The 27,455-nt window shown below is 39.2% G+C and overlaps 1 protein-coding gene across 1 annotated transcript in view; it reads right to left on the reverse strand.

The window, feature by feature from the left end:
* LOC150085618 (guanylate cyclase soluble subunit beta-1-like) overlaps positions 1-23,330 on the reverse strand; it is a 64,406-nt gene extending 41,076 nt beyond the window's left edge. The window contains exons 1-4 of the mRNA XM_090374620.1: positions 23,247-23,330; positions 23,092-23,115; positions 20,426-20,499; positions 14,397-14,500 (exon numbers count right to left, since the gene is read on the reverse strand). Of these exons, the coding sequence (XP_090230746.1) occupies positions 14,397-14,500; positions 20,426-20,499; positions 23,092-23,115; positions 23,247-23,330 (286 nt within the window). The remainder of the gene's footprint in view (positions 1-14,396; positions 14,501-20,425; positions 20,500-23,091; positions 23,116-23,246) is intronic.
* Positions 23,331-27,455: the final 4,125 nt, after the last annotated feature.

The raw sequence follows: 27,455 nt of genomic DNA on the forward strand, positions 1-27,455 counted from the left end.
GTGCCGTCATTCCAATGTGGAAGATGTCCAGTTGGGTGTTCATTCAGTTCTGATAGTGGCCGGTAATGAGGGAAGAGCAGACACGAGGAGAGATCATAGCGGTTTCAGGAACGTCTGGCGTGGATATCTATGTTGTGGGATCAGACGTGGAGAGATGATACCAACGCCTTCTGAAGACTGCTGAGGCATACCTGCTAAAAGCTAAAAGCGCTTCCTTTGATTTTAACAGGTTGCTTTCCGGGCCGAGTGTGAATAAATTTATATCCAGTAACAGTTGATTACGTAGGTCCAGGTAGATGTTACACGAGTGCATTACGTGGTGCCAGTCCTCCACAAACACAATGGGCATCGTTTACAAGCCCAAAGTCCTGAAGTCGCTTTTTGAATGACCCATGTCCTGTCAGAAGAAAGGTAGCGTGTAAATTAGGGAAGAACAAGCCATGTCTTTGTTTGTTGAGGTAGGAGACACTATACAGAAATAGCTTGGTAGTACTGCCTTTGGTGGACTCATCACAACGGATATGCCAGAGGGAAACAAGTTCCTGCCAAGTACGGCGGAGTTCTTGTTTCGCATCTGCATCGACAATAGTTTTTAGTCCCAGGAATTCAGTTTCTTTGTTCTTTCTGATGGCATGTGAAAGCGCTGTAAAGGCCACTTGGAGGTCAAGGGGGATACAACCTGTTAATACTTGTAGTGCTGCTGTTGAGGTCGTTATACAAGCTCGAGGCATTTTTAATGACATCAAGAGTTGTATCGGCAGAATAACGTTCCTAGTGCTGATGATGGGCAAACGATGGAACCATACGGCAGCGCCGTATGTTACGAACGGTACAAAACCAGCTGAATAAAGAAGGTGGAATGCAGGTCTCTTAAGACCCCAGTCTTTGCGGGTGAAGCGAGCAAGCATATTAATATAATTTTTGGCCTTCTCTTTCATGGACTTTAGATGTGGCATGAAAGTTCTGCGATCGTCTAGGGTGACACCTAAATATTTGAATGAACGTTGATTCTTGAGTGCATGTCCTTTATAACGAATGGTTGGTGGTCTGTTGATGTCAAGACGGCCTTTCAGAAGCAGGCTTCTGCTTTTATCTGTAGAGATTTCCAGCTTATTCTCTTCAGCCCAAACCGACAGGGCATTCAAGACTGTGTTGGCTCTGGTCTCAGTAGCTGCACGAGTAGGGCCCTCAACAACGATAACCAGGTAATCTGCATATGAGAGGTGTGGGGGAAGTCCTGCAGGAGCCATTCATCCAGAATCATATTCCAAACAGCTGGCCCTAGAACAGAGCCCTGAGGGCAGCCTCTGGTGAGTTCGCGGGGATACTATGAAATTTTGTTTTCATGGTTAACGTTTCTGTTATAGAAGTAATCTGTAAGACATTTGAAGATGTTGAGGGAGCAACCAGAGTATAACATCCTCTACTGGAGGAGGAAAGGGATCTGAGAGTTACAATACGGACAGATATATGAAATTTTCTGAAGAGTGTAAACAGGCAGCCAGGAAAGCCCACGGCGTCCTGTCAGTGATCTATCGAACGCTATCCTGTACAGATAGGGAGGTCATAATCCCACTGTATAAGGCACTTATAAGAGAGCATTTGGAATACTGTATTCAAGTATGGAGACCTCATCTGCAAAAAGACATCGAGCTTCTTGAAAGGGTCCAAAGTTGGAAAACTCGAATTGTGAGATCCGGAAGAACGACTATGAGGAAAGACTCCGATTATGTGGGGCTACAGAGTTCCAGGCACCTCAAGGATGACCTAAATGAGGTTTATAAGACTCTGTGTGTGTGTGTGTGTGTGTGTGTGTGTGTGTGTGTGTGTGTGTGTGTGTGTGTGTGTGTGTGTGAGAGAGAGAGAGAGAGAGAGAGAGAGAGAGAGAGAGAGAGAGAGAGAGAGAGAGAGAGAGAGATATTAGTAAAATGAATGAATTCAAATTACAGGGCTTGAGATTTAGATTAGATTGTAGGAAGTTTTCTTTTAGCCAGTGAGTCTTTGATATCCGGAACAAGTTGCCCTCGCAAGTAGTTGAGGCTGACAGTTTGAATAAATTGAAAGGTCTATCGGATACTTACTTGTGAGGAAGGAATCATATAATTTGTGTTTTCTTATCTGCTGGTTTTTTTTTTTTTGCCGCTGCAGCAAAAGCTTGTGATTTCCTTGCACTATATGGTGACTACTATTACTATTTCCTAGTGCTACACTTTAAAATATGCCAATTCCTAGTCCACTCGCCATAAAGAACTTTAGAGTTGAAATATCCATCTGATGAACAGCGCAACGATTGTGAAATCACCTAAGGTTGCTCAAATCATCCTAAATCCAGTGGAAGGTCCTCGACATCTTGTAAAAAAATAATGGAATTTAGTAGAAGCTGGCTGTAAGATACTGCCTGCGGGTAAGCGAACCACTATTTTCGCATTTTTCTACGTAGTTTTGTGCTACTTCTCAAAGTTTGCGCTACTTCTCAAATATAATGGTCTTTTTTTGAAGAAGTTGATATTGATCACAGCGTGACAGAGCAACATATGTTCATCGGCAAAGAAGTCAGAGGGCTGTTTGGCATTCCCAGTGGCGAAGAATTTCCATCGATTCCTACAGCTCACTCAGTTCAAAGGAAGACCGTGAAAATGAGGCATTTGTTGTAGAAGATTCACCAGTTGTCTACGAAAGTTACAAATGGCATGTCTGGAAGAGACTTAAATATGCTAGCATTTTCTTTTGTTTGAGTTGCAAGGTGTTTCTACTGATTTCCTTACTTTGCTTCTATGAGATAGCAGAGCAATTGGCCAGCCCTATTTCAGCAGGATTGGTCTTTCCAGGGAATGAATACATTACATACAATGCTTTGTGGCATTATTTACAATGTGTATTTACAGTATTCACATTATACGATTTTCAATGACAATTTTTCTTCAGAATTTAAGTTTCTGGGAAAACAATGAAAAAGCTAATGCTTTATTCATAATCAGCTTATCCAAAATCATAAAAACACAGAAATAAAAGACCAGGTTAGAGTGGCTATCACTGCACCTTATATGGAATTTTAATGCATGCTTGTAATATTTCGCCCTAGTGGGCAACACCAGGCATATTAATACCGTCATACCCACACCGGATAAAAGGCCAGGGTTAAAATCCTGTCAATGACGCGAGTATTTTTTATGGGCCTTTTTTTCACTACGTGGTTGAGTTAGTCGGTTTCGGGCGAGGCCTACGTGGTTTTTTCTCCCTTAAACTCGAGTTTTTAAACAGGCAAATCAACAACAGAACACACTCAATTTACAGACTTATTATGTACCGCGTAATATGGTCTAAGTCGCAGGTGCGCCAAAAACCCTACAACAACAACAACAACAGCAGGAATATTTCAGATGATAAAACTTGTCAAGTGACACCTCATTTAATTCGGATCTAGGCTGAGAATGAAAGTTGGGTTTAGTCCGTGTCAAGTAATAATGTTTATGATGCTGTTCATATTGCAAATATCAAAAAATTCGTATTTCTTATCAGTATTTGTGCTTCACACATTCCTTTGTTCATCTCTTAGTTTATGTTGTGGAAACTACACCACCAAAACGTATATCACATGTGTCCATTTCTTCCATTCTGATTTATCATGGTAGTAAGGATAAATTGTCAACTAATATCAATGTCTTTGGTTCACGCTGTTTTTCTCATAGAATGGCTTTTAAAGCCGCTCTCTTATTCAAAATGGCATGTCCCGTCCTATCATTTTTCTTCACTGACATCGCCCTTTTATTTTAATGGATTTCTAGTCCGATTCTGTTTCCCTCTGAATGGTCTATTTTGATCGCGCAGTTCCCATTTTTTCCAATGGTAATAAATCCTAGAAATACGTTGTTTTCCGAACATCAGTCAGTAAGTGAAAGCTTTATGAGAATATTTTATAATACTAAATTCATACTAGTTTTCTTTGCATTAAGAAGGACCGATGTATATAAAATCTCCAATATATCATGATGTACTGATACCAGTGCATCATGTAGCATATGGATATGCTGACAAGGTACTGTTCGTAGAAACACAATGGTCCTATATCTAACACAAGCTGTTCACCATTTTCTTTATTTTACTATGCGGTCCCGGCCAAACTTTGGAAACCCCGCCGTATATTTACTCATAAAAACACACATATACACACGTCACAATAAAGTTTCAAGTCAACTGTCAAGTAACAGATTCTTCAAAGATCAGGAATAGGTTGAGCAGTTCCTTCTTGATGACAAATCAAAGCAGATCTTTCTTAAACACCAAATCCTTGTATAGAAACCAGTAGTGGCACACGCAGGAACCACATGGAGCATGATACGAGAAGACACACAGATTTAAATCCAAAGAGCATAAAGATTCGAAATCCCTAGCCCACAGATTGCGAATTCGCAATGTCTCGCAGTTGTTGGATCTCATTTGCAACCTGATGTAGAAATATGCAACTGAAGCAAACAAATTCACCGAGCCCTATGAGCCAAGCCAGCATTCACTAGTGGCTGATTTACGGTTAGGTATCACAGACAAAGAGGGACACCAGCAAAAGTCAGCTGACATCTTAACTGACTCGAAAACATGAGCGAGTTATCTTGACATCATTTTCAGAAGACAGAAGGAGTGCCCCAAGAGATATACATGGTCGACCAGCATAGGAGATGACGGCACAGCAGCTCTTTTACACGTTTGCGGCCACTTCATGACTTAATATGCTCTGCTGAACTATGCACCGTAGGCTGAAGGACTGTGTTTTGTATGCAAGACTATCTAGGATTTCTGGTCTTCATCACCTACAAGAGCACATCCATATCAACTAGCGTCGTAAGCATATCAGTTGGATATAATCTCCAACATCTCATGCATTGGGCCGAATCTCCAACATCCCATGAGATATTGGAGATTAGAAGAACAGTGGTCCACATCGATAAACAGTGGTCCAACATGCTGTTCGCGGAACATTTTGGATTCAGTCTACAATCTGATTTTCGATGTATCTTCATCTGGAGAAAGGTAATCCTGATACTAATCCATAAATATCTGGGGGACGGACCACTATGCGGCGGCGATGGTGGCTGTTTAGAATTTGCCCCCCAGGAAACTAAGCCCATGTGGCGTCAATGTATCTTATCTGTAACTTTTTTTGTATTCTATGATCGGTTTCTGTCTGCTGTGTGAAACAACCGAGTTTCCTGGGAAAAAAAAAAAACAAAAAAACATGCAACCCTCACTTGAACACTGTTGTGGAAAAAGCCTCTATTTTGTAAGTTCCTCTCTTTGAAAAAATTCAACTCGGGACTTTTCCACACAGTGTGAAAGAACACAGATTCTAACCCTTGCGCTGACCGCAAGGGGAAGGAAATAGTCTGGAAAGGCATGCAATAAATGCACAGACTCCACATCTTCGGAAGAACTGTGACTGGTATTGGGAAGAAATTGTTGATTCCTATGCCAGACTGTTTAGGAGTACAGAAGATGCAGTTCTTTGTAATGGACGCTGCTCTCCCCATACAGTGTAAGTAGTGGAGGATTTGTCAGAATGAGAGTATTTTATGAAATGAATTAGCCAGACTGGGATCCCATTGAATATGTAATGGGTTCCGTGGGATGGTAAATTTAGTCATCATCAATCCCTACTCTCTAGAACCATAACGTACCAAATTTCTTTGGTCAGTATCAGTTATTTTGCAAACTTTAGAACTTTTATCATTTAAACCTTAATCCCCCCTATCCCTATGGAATATTATTTTTTTTTTAAATGCGTTCTCCATTCCCATTTCATGCAATTTTTATATTTATACTCGATGTCTCATTATTTTATTAATCTTTATATTTAAGCCAATTCAGTGCCAACAGTATTAGCAGCATAAAACGATCTTCCGAATATATTTACATATATTTAGCGATCAGTAGTAAATGCAGGTAGGTTACCTTGTCTTTTAAAGATTTTTTTCAACTTATACTGCATAATATCAGATGAGTTTAAAAGAAAGAGGGAGACTTCGTGAGTAATTCTTCACGCTCACTTCAACCAGTGCCTTTCTATGAGATTACTTGGAATGGTATTGGTAACTTAAATACACACGTGCAATAGTCCTAAGGTTTATAGTAAGTAGGGAGCCATTTATACGTGAAAAAGAGCGTTATCTATTTTTCACAGCTCAAAAAAATATCGATGCTTTTTTCAATGTGAAACTTAAGTTCTCAGAGGATTGTGGAAATTTACGAATTATTTCGAGGTATCTGTAAAAGAGTAATTCGTTATTTTTATGAAAAATAACGTGAATATATTCTTTAGGTTTCCTTCTTGTGTTTATTTCTCCATTCCTCTTCTTCATAATATAAAATAATCAATAAGAGTTCAAGGAAAGTGCCAATAAACGAGTTGGAAAACAGTCCTCGTGAAGAAATGTTCAATATGGGTTTTGTGCAATGATATGGTGATGTAACCTAACTGCAGAACTGAAAGTCACAGGCTGCAAGATTATTTGGGATTCAATACTCTTTCTTCTCTACTGCCGATTTAACATTCTGAAACATGTACATACTTATGATGGACATTTTTTGAGGGACGTACACACCAAACATGAACACAGCTGAAGACATATTTCATCGAATTTTAGTTTCCAAACATTTCTATATAAAAGTTTAACGTGATACCTGCTGTACGAAACTTACACCATCTTGTAGGGGAGAAAAAGGGTGATCAATATTAGTTCCTTATCCTCGTGAGAAAGAGAATAAATTTTATTTTTTCGAAATAGTCGCTAATGCTAATTTGGTATAATTAGGAAAGGGCGTTACTTGTGACTTTCCATGGAATTTTTCTCTCAGAATAACCACTCTTGTAATACTTGGATATTTTTAGAAAGTTGGTTTATTAAGCCTTATTGACTAAATGTCGTTTCGGGATCTTTGCCGGAGCTCCATCATCAGACCACGACTGTACTGCTAACAGCCGCCTGTCTTGATGAATGCCTACATCTCCTTCATTCCAGAATGGAGCGAGGCAGGAGGCTATTAATGGTACAGCTGTGGTCTAATGATGGATTCTGGCAAGGCTCCCGAACCGTTAGCAATTGTATAGCACATTTAATCAATAAAGCTAAATAAACTAACTTAAAAAAAAAAATTGTGTGCGCCGAGCATGCACACATAGCAGAAGTTAAGTGAAACTTCTTTAAGCGAATATTTATCCCTTGACCGAGGATCCCGTATCAATTGTATGAACGCTGTAGGCGACGAATCTGCATGAATGGGAGCCTCGGAGATACGAGACCTTCCGCTACCAAATCTAGTTTCGGCAAGTGCTGTGGCATCGGATCATATTTAAAACCATTTGACTTCGATAGAGCCGGAATCACTTCATTCTTGAGAGAGCCACGACAGCTGTTACAGGCCGACATTTGACTTACATCTTCATTTGGACATGCTGTTTGAAGGTGATCTCCAGCTGTTGCAATCTTGACATCGTTCTTGAACCAAACCAGATCGCACACGGAACAGACTGAACCGAAATCATTATTCAGGAATGTACGTTTAAACTGTGCGTGGATGCTTCGGTGTTTCTTAAATTACTGTTGCTTACGCCCGTTAAGCGTTGAACGATTTGATGGAGTACTTCTGATAGTCGATTTTGGCTTCTTCGCTTTTCGTTTACGACTGTGCTTCGAGGACTTTTCATCGTTTTCATTTGCACTTTCAACTTCCATGACTCTTTCTTCCAAATTCGCTTTCGAAATAGCTTAGAGCTCTCCTTTGTGCTCAATGGAGATGGTTTCGGTGGTCGCATTGCATGTGCTCTACACGCCTTACAATGCTCACTATCAGTCTTCGATATGTTGATTTGTACATTTTTTCCGTCGAAATTTTTGTTAAATACCGTGCAGAATGGCTAAAAAGAAATAGCATGACGCAATCAGTAGGTGTACTGATTGAGTCATGTGTCGCTCGTGCCTGGTACGGAGTGGTACAATGGTGGTGGTAGGAGAATGAATCATTTCGTGTCGCATTTTCTTGGCGATTTTTTCAATCAGGACGCATTGCACTTATACATGCTCTATACGCTTGACAACGCTCACTACAGTGGACCCCACTTTACGAAAGGTTCGCTGCACGATCAAATCACTTTACGGTAGACACTCCATAACAAAATACCGTTCACTATACTCTGAGTGGACAGAAATCATGGAATACCAACCTGGTAACGGGTAGGCCCAATTTCCGCCCTGATAAGGGCAGCACACGGCGAGGCATTGAGTCCGCTAGTTCAAGAAAGCGTTCCACAGGTATTACCACCCATGCTTGCTACACGGCTGTCCATAATTCCGTCGCATTCCTCGGTGGAGGATCCAAGGCTCGAACGGACCTTTCCACCGCATCCCAAAGATACTCCACAAGGTTTATGTTCAATGGGGAGGCCACTCCATAGTGATAAAATTTGCGAAATGCTCTTCGAACCATGTTCTAGTCACCACGGCTCTGTGGGGAGGGCATTGTCCTGCTGGAAGAGTCCATTGCCCTCTGGATGCACGATGACTATGAAGGGATGCAAATGGTCTGCAAGGGTGGACACATAACCTCGACCGTTCAGAGATGCGTATAGACGTACCAAAGGTCCCAATGTGTGCCAATTGAACAGACCATTACCGATCGTCCGTCCACCTGCCTGAACAGTTCCTTGTTGACATGACGGGTGCATAGCTTCGTGCGCTGTCCGCCAGCTGCACACCCTCCCGTCCGCTCGAAATAACTGGAAACTAGACTCATCGGACCAGGAGACTCGTCTCCAATTGTACAAGGTCCAGTGCTGATATTCTTTCCCCCAGTTCAGCCGTAGAGTCCTGTATCGTGGTGTAAGCAACGGGACTCCCGTGGGTCGGCGGCTCTCATAACCTATTGCGGCTAATGATCGCCTAATGGTCTTGATGGAGGCGTTTCTGGCACCTCCCTCGTTGAAGTTGGCAGTGAATTGTGTCAGTGTCGCTCTCCAGTTGGCTGAAACAACGTGAAACAGACGGCCACGTTCATCCACCACGTTTTATTCACTATAATTCCTCTTTCAAAGTCGGTTACCTCACGACATTTATCCATATGGACATTGAATTACCGTGTAGTGGATGCAGTGTACCTATATACCTGCCAAGATGTGGGTTCCGCAGAATTTTACCACCAGAAACGAGGTATCCCATGTACTCTGCCCTTTCAGTATAAGATATGTAATCAGCGCCAGTCACTGTGATCACGTTTACGAATTGAATTTTAATTCTATTAACGGCGATTCTAATAATCGAAAATAGGAGGAATATTATGCACAGAATATAAGAGTAAAGATATAAAGCACAGATTTACACTTTATTACCTACCATTTAACAAAATTAAATGATACTTGAAAATGGGAAGAATATTTTCCACAGGTTAACAAAAGAAAAAAGAAAGGAAGGCAACTACAACGGATATTTCTAGTTGGTTATCGTTCCAATTACTAACCCATCTTAACTTCGATGATTGCACGAAAACCGGGGGACGCCTCCGTAGCCAGGTGGGAAGGAGCAGCAGTGCGTAGCACACGCTTCTTGATTAGACCGGGGTTCGAGCCCGTCACCACCAAATACGGAGGATGTGGAAAGGTCAGGGAATGACCACCGCATATCCCGGAGCAATATGGCCTTAGTTGCTAATGCTCCTAAAAAGCAAATAACAAACAATAACAAACGAAAACCGGGGAATGTAGTCTGGTACGACAGAGTGCATACAATGTGCTTAATTATTGCAACGGTCGCATTTTCGTTGCTTTTTTGTCAATCCACGAACGCAAGTTACTCCCATCTGAAAACTGCCTGGAGCGCGCCAGAAGAAGTTTCACTTCAAAAACCCACGTTGTTAAAAAATGTGGTTATTCAGGGAGAAAAATTCCAAAGTGTAGGCAGATTAAATCTCATTGGTCACAAAAATACAACACAAGAAAGGAAAGTCCGTCTAATTTTAAAAGGCCGAAACAGAATTTGCTGTTCTATAATTTCCTTTCTCGCGTAGAGCCTAACTTCATTATCACTGGTTTTTTTTTATCAGAATTATCACTAGAAACTAACTGAGGAGGAGTCAGTTAACACTGAAACAGATAGCTTAATATTTTTCCGATACATTTGTTTAAAAATAGAGCAACAGAAGGCAATGCGTAGTGAAGACGAAGGTCGTTGTTGTGGTGCAGGCATTACGACCATTGCATTTAATAGGTATTCTCAATCCCAGGCAGAAACGGAAGAAAGAATTTGAAAGGCCTAGTTTTCATGCTAAAATTTATTCCTTTAAACTCCAAGACAAACAGCGGGACTGCTTTGTCTTTAATAACCGCAGTTGGACATCCTCTCTGGTTTACTGAGGATGTTGAACTACCTATTGCAGGGACTTCGTAAATCTAAAACATGAACAGTGTTTCTTCACATAACCGGATAGAACTTAATCACGAAATCACTTGCAGTTTTAATTTGGCTATTCCGAAGAAAACACAAAAATTCTTTTTAAATGCCATTTAAAGTCTAAGTTAACTGCATTATTTTCCATTGTGGACTTCTGTCTGCGTCGTTCCATCAACCCAGCATGATCCTTCTGTCGATCAAAAAGGCTGCCGTTTCTTCAGACTGTCAAATTGTGTATTCTTTTTGTTTGGGGCTGAGGGGGAGCGGGGGATGTTGCCTGTACTTGCATAAAGCTCAGTTCAAAAATTTGTCCGTTATGAAATATAAGAATTGTAATTCTTGTACCAATCTTTAGTTATGAAAACTGTCTCCTGTACATTGCAGACCAGCGCGATCACTTGAAATTAGAATGGAAACTTCGGGAGACCAACCCCACCTTCTTCGCACTTAGCTAGCTTCTTAAATTTACAAAGAAAACTATTATAAGAAATTGAGATGGTCTTAAAAAATAAAACACCTACTATATTTTAAGTAGACCTACGCATTTTTGGCGTGAGGATTTTTCCATTATACACGGGTCTATTGTTCAATTAAAATACGCATATGGCTTTTAAAAATAAAATAAAATAACATCAGCGATTTAGCAATACCTCCTGCAGCCTCGCTAATCTATATACTTTTTGTTAAAAAATTGATTTTCCAGTTGACAGATTCATTCTTCGTCTACTCGTTTGATTTCAGCATTCAAATTGAAACGACTCTCTTTGAAAGCTTTTTGTTTTCAAGGACTTAAAACATGGAAGTCATGATGAGAAGTCTGGCTTGTACGCGGAATGTCCCAGTTCGCTCCCAGCACCTTCTTTTAAAGCAAGGGCCGATTCGGTTTGACAACATGTGAACGGCATTATCATGAAGAGAGATGATCGCTAATAACTGCACGCTGAACCCTTTTGGATGCAAACAAAGAGCTGAACCAGTACGTTAGGATGTTTCTTTAAGCATAGCATACACCGTCCGTTCCCCCCCCCCATCCTGCTGAAAAATGGCACCAGTGGAACGTGTTTAAATTGAACAGCTCCACGTGTTAACTGTAATATAATCCCATAACGTCACTTCCTGTTTATTTTATAATATTTCGTTTATGCGTACATCTAAAACAAATCTAAAATTCCTTGGGCCATTACAGCATTCTAGTACGTCTTTCAAGTTAAGTTTAAAATATTATCCTTCATTCCGTTACCCATCACATTCAGGTTGTTATACAAGAACACGATTTTCGATATTTACTTTTCTTTTTTGTCCACTTGGATTTGTAACTTCATCGGTGTTTTGCATTCAGCAGTCTAACCAATCTTCTTAATAGTCGTACCTTCGCATTCATGAAAGAGTAACACAATAATTGAGGCTGTTTTTAATAAAAGGCCATTTATTCTGAGCTTGATCGAAAACTTTCCAGCCAACTGATGGCATTCTGGCTGTATTCTCATAAAAAAAGTTGTCATAACCCAGCAGCTGCTACTCGGTGAGTAGAGCGATGCTTGTTAACAAGATGAGCCGGACTCCTAGCTTTGTTCTCTAGTTTCATGCAAATCTAATGCAAGGCTTGTTTTAATAAATAGCTCTTTGACACAGAGCAGTCGACAGTTCCTGATGCTTGGTTATTGATCTGCCGTTTAGAATTCTGCACGGTGGCTTCAAAAGATGATTTAAGCTTTTGGAGAGCAGAAGTCAAAGAAATTTACAGTAAATATTCTATCATATCCGTTCAATCTTAATGCGTAAATTTTCGTCATGCTGGAAGTCATTTATATTAGGACAGAAGCAGGGTGAGTTATTTATTCCCATAGTTCCTTCAAATAAATGGCTTCGCTCATGACTTATGGAGTCTCTGCCATTCCGATATACCTCAAACCACCTAGTAATGATCTCACGTCTCCTTTGGAGCAGACAAATACCTGATTACTTTTTTTTTCTGGCTGGGCGCAGACCTCATTCGTTATTCACGATGCACGAACATCTGTGGAATTCGCTGAGAAATGGAATGGCTTCTTTCGCCGAATGGCGTTGGGGATGTTCCCCAGAAATCCACCTTTGATTTTATTTATTAGACATTACGAAACTCTTTGGAAGAGTTACGTGTTTTAAATTAGTAAAATAAAGTTTCGAATACAATATGAAAATGTAACGTATTGGAAAAAGAGTGAGTCACTAATTCTGAACAATATATAGCATTGTGGTCCGAATTTCCTTTTATCATCTCAAAACAAGCGAGATTTATGTATCGCTCCAGCTTACAGACCTACTTGGGGATTAAACCCACATGATGTTCACTCCCTGAAGATTCTGTATGATTGTGACACGCTTTCCACTCTTTGAAGAGGTGAGCACGTACATTCATCCTCAACTCACGTACGGTACTGGGTCAAAAATAATTCCTATAAGATATAAAATTCTTCAAGACGAAATGTAAGATTAAGCATCTTAAATTTTAAACACGTCCCGAATTTTAAGCGTGGAAAACTTTACACTTTCTTTGACCAGTTTTTACTTGTTGTATGAATGTTTTTGATCCGACCTTCTTTCCAGAGTTTATGCATTAAGATGTCTGCAAAGAAAATTTAAACTTTTCTTAAGTCCATTTCGGAAACAAATGCTTGCAAAAAGCAAATACATGCAGCTTAGCTTTTTTATGCCATTGTATATTCCCAAAGTTAACATTCGCTGTATAAATACCTTCTCTGGGGTACACGAAATCATAAATTTCAACTTCTTATGTAGTTCTGGAGAACTAAGAGCACGTAAATGGCAAAAGCGTTTTCTTTGTAAGGGGAATGTTCATGAAAAGAGCCTGAAGGGGGGGGGGGGGAAGCATCTGTTCGAACACCCACCGGAGCTGAGAGTTAGCGGGTATACAGTGGGAGGAGCGAGTGATGTGTAGAAGTATGACAAGCTGCACGAGACGGGAGAAGAGGTAGCTGATTGAAATATGGAGTCATAAAAACAATGCTTCCTTCTTAAATTTGGAGCACGAGAAGTGAAGCTTTATAGACCACTTTGCGGTTCCAAAGGAAACGGAAGAAATACTATTTTTTCTTTTTTGTGACCGAGAGGAAAGTGAAAAGAGAATTGAAAAGAAACGTAAATGCAGTGCAGCCCGAGAAAAGTGCAGGGATTGTGTAAACAGAACCCATTAACGTGTGAAATGAAGGAAAAAAACGAGACGCATTAAACTCTATGGGGGACAATTCAGGAAAGAGTATTTATTGGTTCGGAATACTAAGAGGAAGGTGGTTCACAAAACAAGTCCGCGCCTTTACAAGGTGGAATTGCATTCGGATGTTCTTCAGAAGAAATAGAAAAGCTTCTTGTCTTTCGAACGAAGAAAAACTTTAATTTCAAATGCTGCTGTAAATTTAAGGACGTATTCGAGATCTCAGTTGAGAGAGGAAAGAAAACAAATAAAAAAAGGGGGTTTCGCATTCAAGCAGAACAAACGATTGCTCTTTAAGTGGATATATCTGCACGGATAGCATCAATAACATGGCGCCAGTACCATTCGGAGCTCGATTCCAACCATTCTTACGAGATTTGAATTCCTTGTAAAACGATAGATTGCTCTTATTATCATTTTCTATGTGGCCGTGCTCGGGAACATCCCAATCATATCGGTAAAGAAATGCTTGAAAGAATTAAATCCTTCCTTGACAGTAATGCTTTAACAAAACTGGGTTCGCTGTTCAAATTGCATTGAAAACAGACCTTACGTAAACTGTGATCCTGAAATATGCTGTTTAGGAATCATCAAATATTCGAACAAGGTTATTCGGAACACGGTGGCAGATATTTGTGCTAAACATCATAGTACCCTAGTAAAGGCTTTCTTTTTGGAATGATTATTATATATTTCAATATCAAGAGATTCATTATAAAGTAGACGATGCTTTTCTAAGAGAGGAACTCTATTACCTACTACTTCCGTTGTGGCTTTCACTAGTTTCATCGTGAGATCATCGCTGTACACTCGGTGCATAAGAAAAGAACCACCTCGCAAACGGATTCCAGACTTCTTCCTGCAACAGAGAAAAGAAAGCGGTCGTGAACTGAGAAGTAATAATTGATGGGGTTGGTGACTGCATTGCAGACTTTCCTCTCCTTAACCACTAAAGTAATTAGTTAAATAGAAAAAAATGGACGGGAGTTTTGTGATCTGTGTGTGGGAAATGTCTCTTCCAACCAGACATTCAAATAGTCCCTTAATTGGCACTTATTTGTTAGGAACAGGGGGAAGGATATCAAGCTGACTCTACTGTGGTTTATTTGGATGGGTGTATCGTGGTAGGTGTTTTTTTGGACTTAGGATATTTTTTTTCTACCGGTTTTCAAGATGAGATGATTCTAAAAAGAGAGAGGTGATTCTAAATTCAGAATATGTCTTTGCTAATGACCAAAGACGTGTGACTGAACTTTTATGTTCGAGAGCACACGTCTTTAAATTCTGGGGATGTGAAGTGTCTTGAGTTTTTTCCTTCTTTTATTTTTTGAATGCGTTTTTAAATGTCATGAATTTTTTCAGCTTTGCACAGTTTAATATGTCTTCTTATTAAATATTTTAGTCAATATATTTTTAATGAAAATTAAATCGAAAATTTAGTGAAAATATTGGCTTTGAAGCCAATAGGCCTAAGGATAAAATAAGATTGATGAAACTTAAAATATAGTAGACTGTGCTTAAAGGTAAGATTATTATTTTTTCCTCAAATTGATTATGATTTCTCACTGCTTCATCTGGTTTTAATTTAAAAGAAGAAATCTCAATCATTTTATGTGAAGTCCTCATGTCAAATTAGCCATGAGTTGAAACCATTCCCCATCTGGAGCTTCTTTTATCAAGAATTATCTGAGCTATACCTAGATGTATATGTAACATCGCCCATTATGTCTGGATGGTGGCATCATGACTGGATCTGTCCTTGCCATAAACAACCTAATTGCATTTATGCCAACAAATCCGCTTCTGTACAAAGTTTACCAATCATTCTATTTCCTTTTCAAATAACTACGGGAGTTACATATATAACAGAATGAAAAGGAATTCTTTAATGAACCACTGTAACAATCTTACTGGTTTTAGTTTACCTACCAGAGTGCACTGGCTAAAATCATTTTTCGTTTTACCTGGAATGGACCTTTGGCATTATTAACGTAATTGCGCTTCTGCAGGTTTAGATGAAATGCCAGTATAAGGCAGTTCGGCTAGTTATCCTGCATTGTAGACTTTCATCTCTTTTTATATTGTAAATATTATATCAATTTGCAATGGCAATTCATCAAAGATCAATCAAAATCGAACATGGCTGTATATACAGAACTATCTATTTAGCGTACATTATTTTGGTCAATGATATGTACCGAAGTAACTAAGGAGAAGGAGCTTTATTTTGCATCCATTTCAGTTTTGCATTACAATTTGGCAGTTCAGCAAGACATATACAAATAGGCTGTGCGAAATGAGGGAACCATTTATGGCGTTGTGCAGAAAGTCGAAGCGTTTTTGACATCTCCTGGAAAATCTCTGCCGAAGTTTCCAGAACAGCGTTGTCTTATGAGAGTGTACATTGAGCTGTGAAAAGTTGAAGCTGCATGCACAGCAAATTCAGGTTGTATATGAGCTCAACAGATAAAGAAACTGAGACAGCAGTTCTGTGACAGAATAGTGGTTTCGGGACTTGCCAATCGTTTTCAGGGGTTTGGGCTTGAATCCCGTCAAAGACTACAATTTCTAAAAGTCTCTTCAATCTGGGCTGTAGTTAGCCGATCTCAAGAGAGACAGTAGGTTTTCCCAAGTAGGTTATTCCAGAATTTTTAGCCAGCACAACATGAAAATCGGCTCGTGAACAAAAACGTATACAGACAACATAACACACACAGTAGTGCATTAGCATCTAAGGCCACATTCGCCTTAGATGCCAATGTGCTAATATTAAAACGAACTCTCGTCAATCAAAATGGTGAATAAATGAAACGAACATCGGCTAAATGCTAATTTCATTAGTTGGAGTTCTCTACCACTTTTACTCCAAACTGTTGTTTCATTTGCTTTACCAGATGTTGCGTTATCTTCTTAAAGAATTCAAATAATAGCGATATTCCTGTAGTGATAAAGTCTCACAGTTAATGCATGATATGATATGACAAGACTACCTCGAAATCCTAGCTATAGGTAGGGAAGCAATTCCATTTCCTTTCGTAATCATCTCCTTCTTCATCCTCCCTCCATCCTTCTATATTGAGTGACTAATCCTAATTCGTCCACGTGTATTTCGTCTGTTCAACGGGCGTGTTCACAAATCGATTAGTATGTTATGCAGGCAGAAAAGCCAGAAACAACTCTCGCTGTTAAAACCTTGCTCCTCTGCCTGAGTTTGCTAACTATAATCCCGATTGTAGAAACGGTTGACGGGAACTGAATTCAGACCATTCCGAATGGTAGGAGTCACGGAATACATGCAGATATACATTTAGAAAAGGGATAATCTGCCTTTTCATAAGCCGAAATCAAATAGGCGACATTCTGTACCTACATATAAAATAATAAAATAAATAAATTAAAAAAAATTCACACAAACATTCCCCCTAAATGTTTGTCCAGATACTCCTTGAATTTATTTAAGGAGTATATAAGTTATTCCACAACGACAGATAAGTTTCCTCAATTTGAATTTATGCTCCCTTAGGATCGTAATCTCAGCAAGTGGAAGAATTCCATCAGAATTCAACGTGCCCATTCAAGGACTTATGCGCTTCAATCAGATCATCTCGCAGGTGCCTAGTCTCCAGCCGCTGCAATCTGCAGTACTTAAGCCTCTCTTGGTAAGAGGATCCTTCCATTACCCTCAACAATTTTGTTGCCCTTCTCTATACACGCTCAAGCAAATCTACATCCTTCCTAAAATGAGGCCTCCAGACCTGTACGCAGTACTCAAGGCGTGGCCTGACCATTGCCTTATACAGAGGGAAAAATCACCTCCTTTTCCCTGCTAGCAAAATCCCTATATATCATTCACAAAACCCCATGATCTGCCCTGGCAGCCTGTCTGCATAGCTCAGAAAACGTCATATCTGACTGCACAATTACTCCCAGGTCTTTTTCATTTTCTACCACCCTAAGTGTAATACCACACAGTTTGTACGTTTCTCTAGGATTACTTCTACCCATATGCAGTACTTTGCATTTGTGAATGTTAAACTTCAGTTGCCACTTCTCAGCCCATTTGCCGAACTTTTCCAGATCCTGTTGCAGTATACCATTACTGTCATTAACAACCCTGCCAACCTTTGTATCATCTGCAAACTTCGAAATTAAGCCCAATATACCTTCATCAATATCATCGATAAATACACAAAACAACAATGGGCCCAACACCGAACCCTGGAGGACTCCACTAATTACATTAGTCCACGAAGAGCAGCACCCATTGAATACCACCCTCTATCTTCTCCCACTCAACCATCCTTTTATCCATTGTAGCAACTTACCCTTAAAACCATTCTGCTCCAATTTGTACAACAGCGGAACAGTGTCAAAAGCTTTCCTGAAATCCAAATATATGATATCTAAATTATTTTTTGCATTCAGTTACTTTGTAACGACATCATAGTATCCAATGAAATTTGTCAGACAAGACTTTCCCTTAACAAACCCATGCTGTGTCTGAACTATAACTGCATTCTTATCTAGATGATCTTGCATCGCTTCCTTAACCTGCTACTCCATTATTTTCCCTGGAACAGAAGTTAGACTAAAATGTCTGTAATTAATAATAATAATAATAATAATAAATTCTTTATTGCTAATAAGTACAGGACATGTACTAGAGACAATAATACTCAACACGGCGACATGGCCAGGAGTTTTACATTATAAATGAAATTAATTGGCAAAAAGGAAAAAAAAATACCGTTACATGTAAATTATGAGTTACAAACATATAAATTATAATAATGAAAAATGAGGACTATTACTCGTGTCACCCTCGGTGAATTGGGGACACATTTGCACATCTCCAATCCGGTCCATGGGGACCTCCTTTGTGTCCAAGGGAGCTTTCCTAATTATGGACAAGGGTTTGCTTACTTCCTTTGCCGCCTCCTTTAATATAACTGGATAGATCCCATCCACCCCAGGTGCTTTTCTTGTATTTATCTTCAACAATTTCTCCTCCACTTTGCTCTCAGTTATTACAAAATCATTAAGCACCCTGCTGCAATTAATTTGATAAACTTGTGGCATTTTCCTTTGTTAATAACTCCTCATGTGATAATGTAGATGCAAAATACTCATTCAGTTTGTTTGCTATCTGAGCAGGTTGTTAAAGACAGTAATGACAGTCTTTGGTTGGTTATCCCGAATTAAATAATTATAGCATGCCAAAAACGATGCTTCATGTCCTGATTAATCTTTGTTAACCTTAATGCAGATCCTGACCAGAGAATTGTTGGTATGAAAATACGGAGGGTTCTCTAATCAATTTTTTTCCCATGGCTACTGCAAGGCTTTTCACTTTGTAAGAACGCACTGAACGGTAAGCAATTTTGAAGGCAGAGTACATTTTTGTTGTTCTCCTTTGTACATTAGCATGCATTTGTTTGACCTAACGCCGGTTGAATTAATTTTGAATTGTTATATTTATTTGAGTATTTGCACATAGGGATGTTTTTCTTTCTATGTTCATACCGGTTTTCCCACTTGATTCACCCTCCGGAATATCAATTAAGTTTCAGATTTTCCGGTTTAGATTGAATTCTAAGAGAATACCTGAAACAAATAGATATTTATTTAAAGTATACCCAGTATAAAATAAAATAAAATAAAATATTTCAGTAGCTTTCGGAACTCGTGTCCCTTTCTCAACTGACAGAATTTTTAAATACATTACAAGCAAACTGTGGCACGTTACTCATTCGTCATTGTTGTAGCACGGACGTGTGCTGCCTTGCGCCAGTGATCATCCATCAATAAAACGGTTGTCTCCAGGATTGGATGTATACGCATGCCTTTCTGGCGATTTAATGCCTTAGGGTTGTTCATTATGTTTAGTGACTCTAGCCATAGGCGGTGGCGAAAGTGTTGCGCGTGGTCCACTATCTCAAAGTCGCGCTTGGGGTCAAGATCGTGGTTGGTAGCCCAAAAAAAATGTTCTGCAAGCGCGGACTGGTCAGTTTCGGCAAGCCGGATTGCTCTGTCGTGTTCCTTGACGAAGGGACACGAGTTCCGAAAGCTACTGAAATATTTTATTTTATTTTATACTGGGTATACTTTAAATAAATATCTATTTGTTAAACTATGGACCCCAGTACTCCAGGCCCATTTGTCACTAGAATACCTGAACTTCTACAAGCGAGGAATTCCAACTCAATTTAACGTCTCTCTCGTTATTGATCTGCTTTCTACCTGAGTTCGCCTCCAACCAGTTATCTCTGCAGTTATTTGAATTCCATTTTCGCTGATGTGTTCAGAACTCAACGTTGCATACCCGAATTTCAGTTTTATCCACTGTTTATCCATTTTAAATGCGGAGAATGTTTAAAATGGTTTCGCCCACAGAAGGAATTTTCCCGTTATTTGAAACTTTCATAACTGCGTTTCAATAAAAGAAAGAACGATCATTTTGGTGTATAAATCCAAATGCTAAATAACTGCCAAAACTCGATTAAGCATTAAAAAAGGTATTACCACGTGACAAATGCACGTTTCCCTATGGCGCATACTTTAGTACGTGTCTAGAGTAATTAGGCAGTAATTTACTGCAACCTTTTGCGAGAGGTAAAGCAATTAGTATCATTTCTCTTTATTTTTCTGTGACCTGAATAACTTTACCGTGATCTTCATTTCAAGCAAAAGAAAACCCTGTTAGCTCATATTTAGAATAAGAAGGGTAAATCAGTTTATTACAAGAAAAAAAATCAATGAAAGTTGTCGAAAACAACCTACTTACAATATCCGCTGCCAGATATCTGCTCCGAACCTCTGCACAACCAGATCCTCTAGAGCGCAGTGTACGAAGCCATACTGCGGGAGAAAAGTGACAGAGAACGTTAGCATCAATTAAGACTTTTGTACGTATTCTTTGTTTATTTCTAACGCTGTTCTAATTAACAGAAAAAAAATTAACTGAAAATGTTTTCCAAGAAGCTAAGTTACAATACATTGAAATAGAATGAAACGATGCCCAAGAGAGCATGAAGCATGTATGCAGATACAACATGGCCGCCTATTTTGATTATTGTTATCTATTGTGTCTGCACAAATGACGGGAATTGTTGTAATATTTCTATGCATGATTTTTTAAAGCTAAAGTTTAATTTAGTTTTTATTTAAGACAGACAGAAGGAACAAACAGAATTTATAAACAACTAGCTAGCTCATGGGACATCTTAGAAAGAAACAACTTCTTTTTAAACGTTCATTATTAGCCAGTGTTTCATCTAGTAATATCTGACTCAGTGATTTCATTTTAGGAAAAAATCTGCTTCATCATCAAAGGAATTAAGAACTTTCGGATTTGCTGTGTGTCTTTGGGATTTTGTTACAAACCAACCAAAGATAGACAATATAGTCGGTTCACCTCTACATCATCTTGTCCTTCAGGTTTTTGTAATATAAGAAACAGACTACCTCATTTTGGTCCTACTAGGAGACAGGCTATTTCTTATACGTTCATTAGTTGTAACGGTTTTTAAAAGCTTTTGTACTCCTTCCTTTGTCTTGCGAAACACAAAAGATTATTTTATCACTGCCATTACAAAAGCATTGAGTTCGGAAAACATAGTCCATTGTCCAAGTTGTATTGGCTAAGTATACGGGAAAGATGGTAGTGTCGAGACAAAGTGTGTGTGGGGGAGGGGGTAAATAAAGACATCTTCCTTTTGCATACTACAAACAGCTTTAATATTGTTGTGTTCTTACACAAGCCGTTTTTTGGTTAATAATTTTCGTATTTTCTACGTCTCGTCAAGGTGCTGTTCTGCAGGACTACATTATATTAAAGAAAGGTGGCACAAAAGCCGTTAATGCTCACACAAATTCTGGTAGATGACAGGACAAACTCAATCTTTTCAAGTATGGGTAAAAGTTCCGGTTTCTGAGGGAAGCGCACAGTTTTTCACGATTTTTCCCGGAGTTTTCCATCCCGCAAACATATGGCTTTGGTTGCTTTAGCGCTAATTCAAAACGGATTTAGTCCATATCCATTTTTAGTACAGATCTTTTGAATAATGTCTTGTATCCAATAAAGCTTTTACGATACAGGAAATGAAAATAGAGATAGTTAAGAACTCTGCAAAACGGTTTATTGTTTTGCAGAGTTGTTAAATTTTCATCGTCTAGTTTATTAATATTGCAGTGTCTGTGTTGTGTGCTGTCACGCTTTCTTTCAGCTTTAATTTCCTGAAGTGCAGCCATATATTACTTTCGTCAACTCGGCTTCTAGAAATTATAGCCTTTCGATGCTTTAGGAATAGCTGGAAAGATGATGGAAATCACCTTCCACCAAAACCACTTTCCCTGAATCTAATATCGTTATTAAGTCTTTAAGTAAACCAATCTGCCACCAAGAAGCAATATGTTGGTATAGTTGGTGTTTTATCCCAGTTAATAAGCTTTGGTTTCGCGAGATCTGCTTCTCTGGAGAATGCATGTTGGAAACTCGTTATTGGAATTCTTAAAGGTGAATATGCCGTTCGAGTTCTTCCACTGAGATGAGAAGAAGCCGGGATAGGTAAAGTACACTGCTAAATTAATCTTTTTCTCGTATAATATGCATGAGAGTGTTTGTAAACAAAGGTTCCCTTGTTCCCGCAGGACCATCTTGAAAAGAGTGCCTCGCTTTAGGCTTCACTGACGGGCTTTGATCTCGATTTTTCTTTAGGAAGAGTATTTCTTTAGTTTTTCTTTATGCCGAAATATTCCAAATAATTTGGATGCAGTAATGCATTAGCCAAAATACCTGGCAGCAATTCGAGACTTCGTAAGCTGGTGTTATTCTGCTTTAAAAATTCCCGAATGCGATGCGTTGAAGAAGGATTGGCTGTTTCTTAGGAGAAAAGGTTTAAAAACACTTCGTTGATCGTTCGTTTAAATTTATTCCAAGCAGGAGGATCTTTAATATCATAAATGTAGGAAAACGGTAGGAAGGACTTCTAAGCCGAGAAGGCACTGAATGTAATGTTCACTCTAACAAAACATTTTGAAATTTTATTTATTGGCAAACATATATGGAGGGAGGGAGGAAGCGAATCGTATTTCTTTCTCAATTATAGTTCCCTCGTACAGTGAGATGGATTCGCAGACATGCCATTATTACAATTGATACCAACACTAAACGGTGGCAGTTAACTGATTAAGTAACAACGCGCTGATGAACAAGAATTCCTCAGGTGGGCGTAATATATTGCTGTAGTTTCTTCATAACATACTTTTCATTTGAACTCGTTAAAAATTATGAAATTCAAACTTGTACAAGTTAATGTGAGCAAAACGAACTCTAGGTTTTCTAAATAACATTGAAATAACATTGAATTTGCAGCATTCAGAAGGATGATCGAATGCACATGCAAACCAGCAGAGACGAGTTGCGCCGAGATATACAAATTATTAAAATACGGGGCCAATCTGGGGAAGCTTCGGCTGATATAAAAATGAATGTAAGAAATCGTGGAGTTCAAAGCAACGCTTGTGTGACGCAGTTAGCAGGCTTCTGTATCACAGAAACCGATTTTAAGAGCACAAGGAGACTGGAAAGAATGACAAAATATGACATTCAACATCGAATATGACGTCTCAGCGACTTCGACAGAGGGTAGATCATCGGCCTTCCAGAGGCTGGATGGTCGCTTCGTCATGTAGCGAAATATGTATTGTCACGTGCAGCTGAACGTGACAGCACCACAGCGAATAGATGTTGGCGGCAACGAGAAGGTACGACTGGTCGTAGAATGGATACTGGAGCATGACGGAGGATTAGAGACGAGAGGATCGTCTTATCCGTTGACAGGTTTACACCGCACCTACAGCCACGCTGGCTACCTTCCAAAGAGATGCGATATTAGCTGGCTGTCACTCCATAACCGTCGAACCATTGCACGCCGACCGGCAGAAGGGAGTCACCGTGCTATTGCATCAACTACTTCTGATCTCTGCCGGTCGTCAACAGCGTCTGGAATGGTGCAGCGCACGGGCTACATTGAATACAGAATGGCGTCAAGCGGTCTTCGGCGATGCACCCTTCTTCTGCTTTGGATTATTATGATTGTCGCATGTAAGTGTGGAGACGATGTGGTGAATGCAATGATGCTAGATTGAAATCGTTAAGAAACTACCAGTGTTCCTTCTGTTTCTAATAAAAATCTGCATTATATACTAATGTATGTTTTGCAGATTTTTATGTATATGCAGATTTTTGTTGAAAATATCGACCCCTTGGTCGATATTTTCAACAAAATTCTAGAAAGTGGGAAGATCCCAGATTTTTGGGACATGTACTATGTCCGTTCGGTCCCTAAGTGCAGAGACCGTAAGCGGCCGCAATATTTTAGACCTATTGCCATCAGCTGTGGATTCCTTAAGACATTTAAAAAAGCAATTCAGCCGTCCATTGCATACCACTGTTTCAAACAAAGGGCCCAATATCTCCGTAGATTGAGGGGGAGATCTATATATAGCAGCCTCATGGACACCCTTATAAGGATCCAGAAAACCGAAATATTCCAAGAACGACAGGAGACAACACTATGTAAGTTTCTTTGATATACAGCTCTAGTCTCCATTCTGAAGAATTACTTCACTATTACAGGAAATACTCTCAGTATAATTAAATCAATCCTGGAGCATAGAAATTTCATCATCTCACATCACAGCTACATTGGAAAGTGCACAGCTAATATCGGTGTTCCAAAAGGTGGAGTCCTATCCTGAACCCTGTTCGCAATAGTTCTTGAGCCCTTTCCAGCATTCCAAACTGACTTCCAGTAATACGTTGATGATTTCAAAATTTACTTCAAAATTTCAAAATTAGGTACTTTGCGCTATTCTGCAGGCAAGTAAAAAAATTCATCAACTTGAGCAACATCTGGCTTCAATCGGCAAAGACAGCTCAAATGTCTTTTAGCTGGTCTGGGGTTAGTATAGGATGAGGAGCCTGACATTCCAGGCTCATCTCCTGAACATTAAAGTAAAAATGTTCTCTGCAATGTAGGCAATCCTCCAGGAACTAACGGGGCTACATGGTGCTGAATGAATCAAGAAATACGTCCTCTCCTATATCTATCCCATACCGCTATGCACAGCAACTATATGGCCCTCTGCGCCTACAACCCATTTCAAACAGTTCCTTAGCTCCTGAAATGGTTCAACCGGCGAACTGGCAACCAGTATATTATTTCTAGGGCCTAACTCTATATATTTTTTTCTTTAGAACAGACTTGATAACAGTAATAAGAGATCTAACAGTACGATAAACATTGATATAGATTCAAACATTAAAAGCATATGTACTAAAGGGGTATAAATTAAGTTAAATTACTAGTACAACAAATAATAAATCAATTAATTAGAGAACAGAAAATAGTAAAACAAATAATAATAATAAACTACAATAATTAGATGAGAGCTAGTCACTTTTCACTTTGAGAGAAAAGGCAAACTTGTGTATAGAGTTCATCAGTGATTGGGAGTTGTCAAAGTCAATGAGAGAGTCATTTGCTGATTCTGTTCAGTGGACTGATCTTCATAAAGCCAGTGGTCGCAGAGTCAAGACGAAACAGCGTAAGGTTCCTGACTTGTCTACAAGGAGCATTGAAGTTGATTTTGCTAAGGATATCAGATGTTTCATAGGTTCCAGTGATTACTTTGGCTAGAAGGGTGATATCAGCAATAACTCTTCTCGTGCACAGAGTCCTCAGAAGAAAGTAATCACACAGCGATTCATAGTACACTGAGTGATGAAATAGAGGATTACGGAACGTAAGGTAACGGACAAAATTTTTTTTGGACTGCTTCAGTTTTGTTAGTTAAAGTCTTTGTGTGAGGATTCCAGATGGGTGAACTGAATTCAAGGATTGGCAGAACAATAGTTTTATAAAGGATTACAGAATATCTGTAGTTAGTTTTTTAACTTGTAGGTGGGTGCCGTTTGATAAATCCCAGTGTTTTGAATGCTTTGCTTGTGATTTTAAGGACATGAGCATCGAATTTAGCACTGCTGGAGAAGAAACTTCCCAAGCCGATCACCTTTCGATGATCACAAAGTTAATACTGTATTCCGTATTTATTATTTGTGGAGATCTACAGGAGGAGAAAGAGATTACTTTGCAGTTCGAGGGGTTAGAAGACAAGCCATTCAGAGAGAGCCACAGAGAGAATTGGAGGGCGCATTAAAGCAGTTGAGAATCGGTAATCTCCTTCACTGCTGAGTAGATCTTAAGATCATCTACATAGAGAGCAACTTGAACATTGGAGGTGCAGATGAAAGTGGGAAAATCTTTTATGAAAACAATGAAAAGTAGAGGACCTAGGGGGTGGAGCCTTGAGGTACTCCACTTAGTGGTATAAAATGGTCCGAGTTCAGTTGATTGATGGATAACTTTCAAGGAACGATGCGTAATATAGAACGATACGTAATAAAATTTAATGAGTAAATGTCCTTTTCTCTTGACATCAAAATATCTGATGCAAACACGCTTTTCGTGATGATTTGTTCTTGTTTAAACATTCTAACTGTATATGATTGACCACTCTTACGTTGAGGGACTTTTTTTTTTACTAGCCTGCTGTAATGTAAGAAATCAGGGGGGAAAGTGGGCGCAGTTGTACTGTATATATTCATTATTATTATTATTTTGCATAATTCAGAAAAAGTCCGCATCCTTGCATCTTGTAAAGATAATCTTCACGTACCCGTACAGTGCTATGTGAAGATTATTTTTGGTTTAGATAAGATAAATTGGCGACTTATTCATCTAGTTAGTCGATCTCAGGCCAGAGCTACACGCCAATGGAATACTCGAAATCCAATTAGGGAATTTCTGTTTGGCAGAAGAAAGGGATTTGTAATCGGAACTATAAATCAGACCACATTGATTAGGATGTTATACGTAGACGTTCTGGAAGTCGGTTATAGAATATTCTACAAATCGCCAAGCTGATTTATAGGACTTACTCTCGAAGGGAGATGTCTGCAGAGAGAAAACGATGTTTTAAATCATAAATGTCACACTTGGAATAAATTACCTTAATATTTCACTGAAGATTCGCGTAGTGGGAACCAGTGGAGTTTCATCTTGTGTTGCACTTGTATCAGTGGCCCCAAGCGCAGGAGAAAGTAAAGAAAATAGAATAGAAAAATAAGCAGGAGGGCCAATAAAGATTACTTAACGCACATATGAAACGGAATAATGGTTACTTTAGTTGTGTAATTCTGTTTATGTGAGCTTAACCTAATATCTGAACATCTTTTAAGGGAAATACTCGTCATCCGATAAAATTATTGGGGTCACTTACCTGTGCTAATATGTAAGAGAACCGTCATGAAGATGGTGTAATCTTGTTATATGCAATATCCGGAGTGCATTTATAAAGCTACCGAAGTGCATTTTCCATGCTATTCACTGGGTAATGTCTTGCTGGCAGCTGCGCCATAGCAGTTTTACTGACGATTAGGTGAACCTTTATTGTTGGTAAGCAAAGGTTGTCGGGTCATGTGGAGGTGCGTTAATCAGGTCACAACCGATTGTAACGCGGAAAATGTTGGGAAGGAAACATCCAACAATATAATGGTTTGAATGCTTTGGGACATAAGTTTTCATTAAATAGTTAAACTAAACCATTTCTATTACCACAAAATATCTTTTGAGACTTCATAGATTTTAGCTTCGCATTGTTCTACTTGACCACTGGCACGATCTTGTCCTATTGATGATTTATAGAACAATATCCTGCAGAAATGAGGAGATCATAATCCCTGTATACAA

Source organism: Mastigoproctus giganteus, chromosome 5, assembly GCF_048544385.1.
Source record: "Mastigoproctus giganteus isolate SK-2022 chromosome 5, ASM4854438v1, whole genome shotgun sequence".
Taxonomy (NCBI): Eukaryota; Metazoa; Arthropoda; class Arachnida; order Uropygi; family Thelyphonidae; genus Mastigoproctus; species Mastigoproctus giganteus.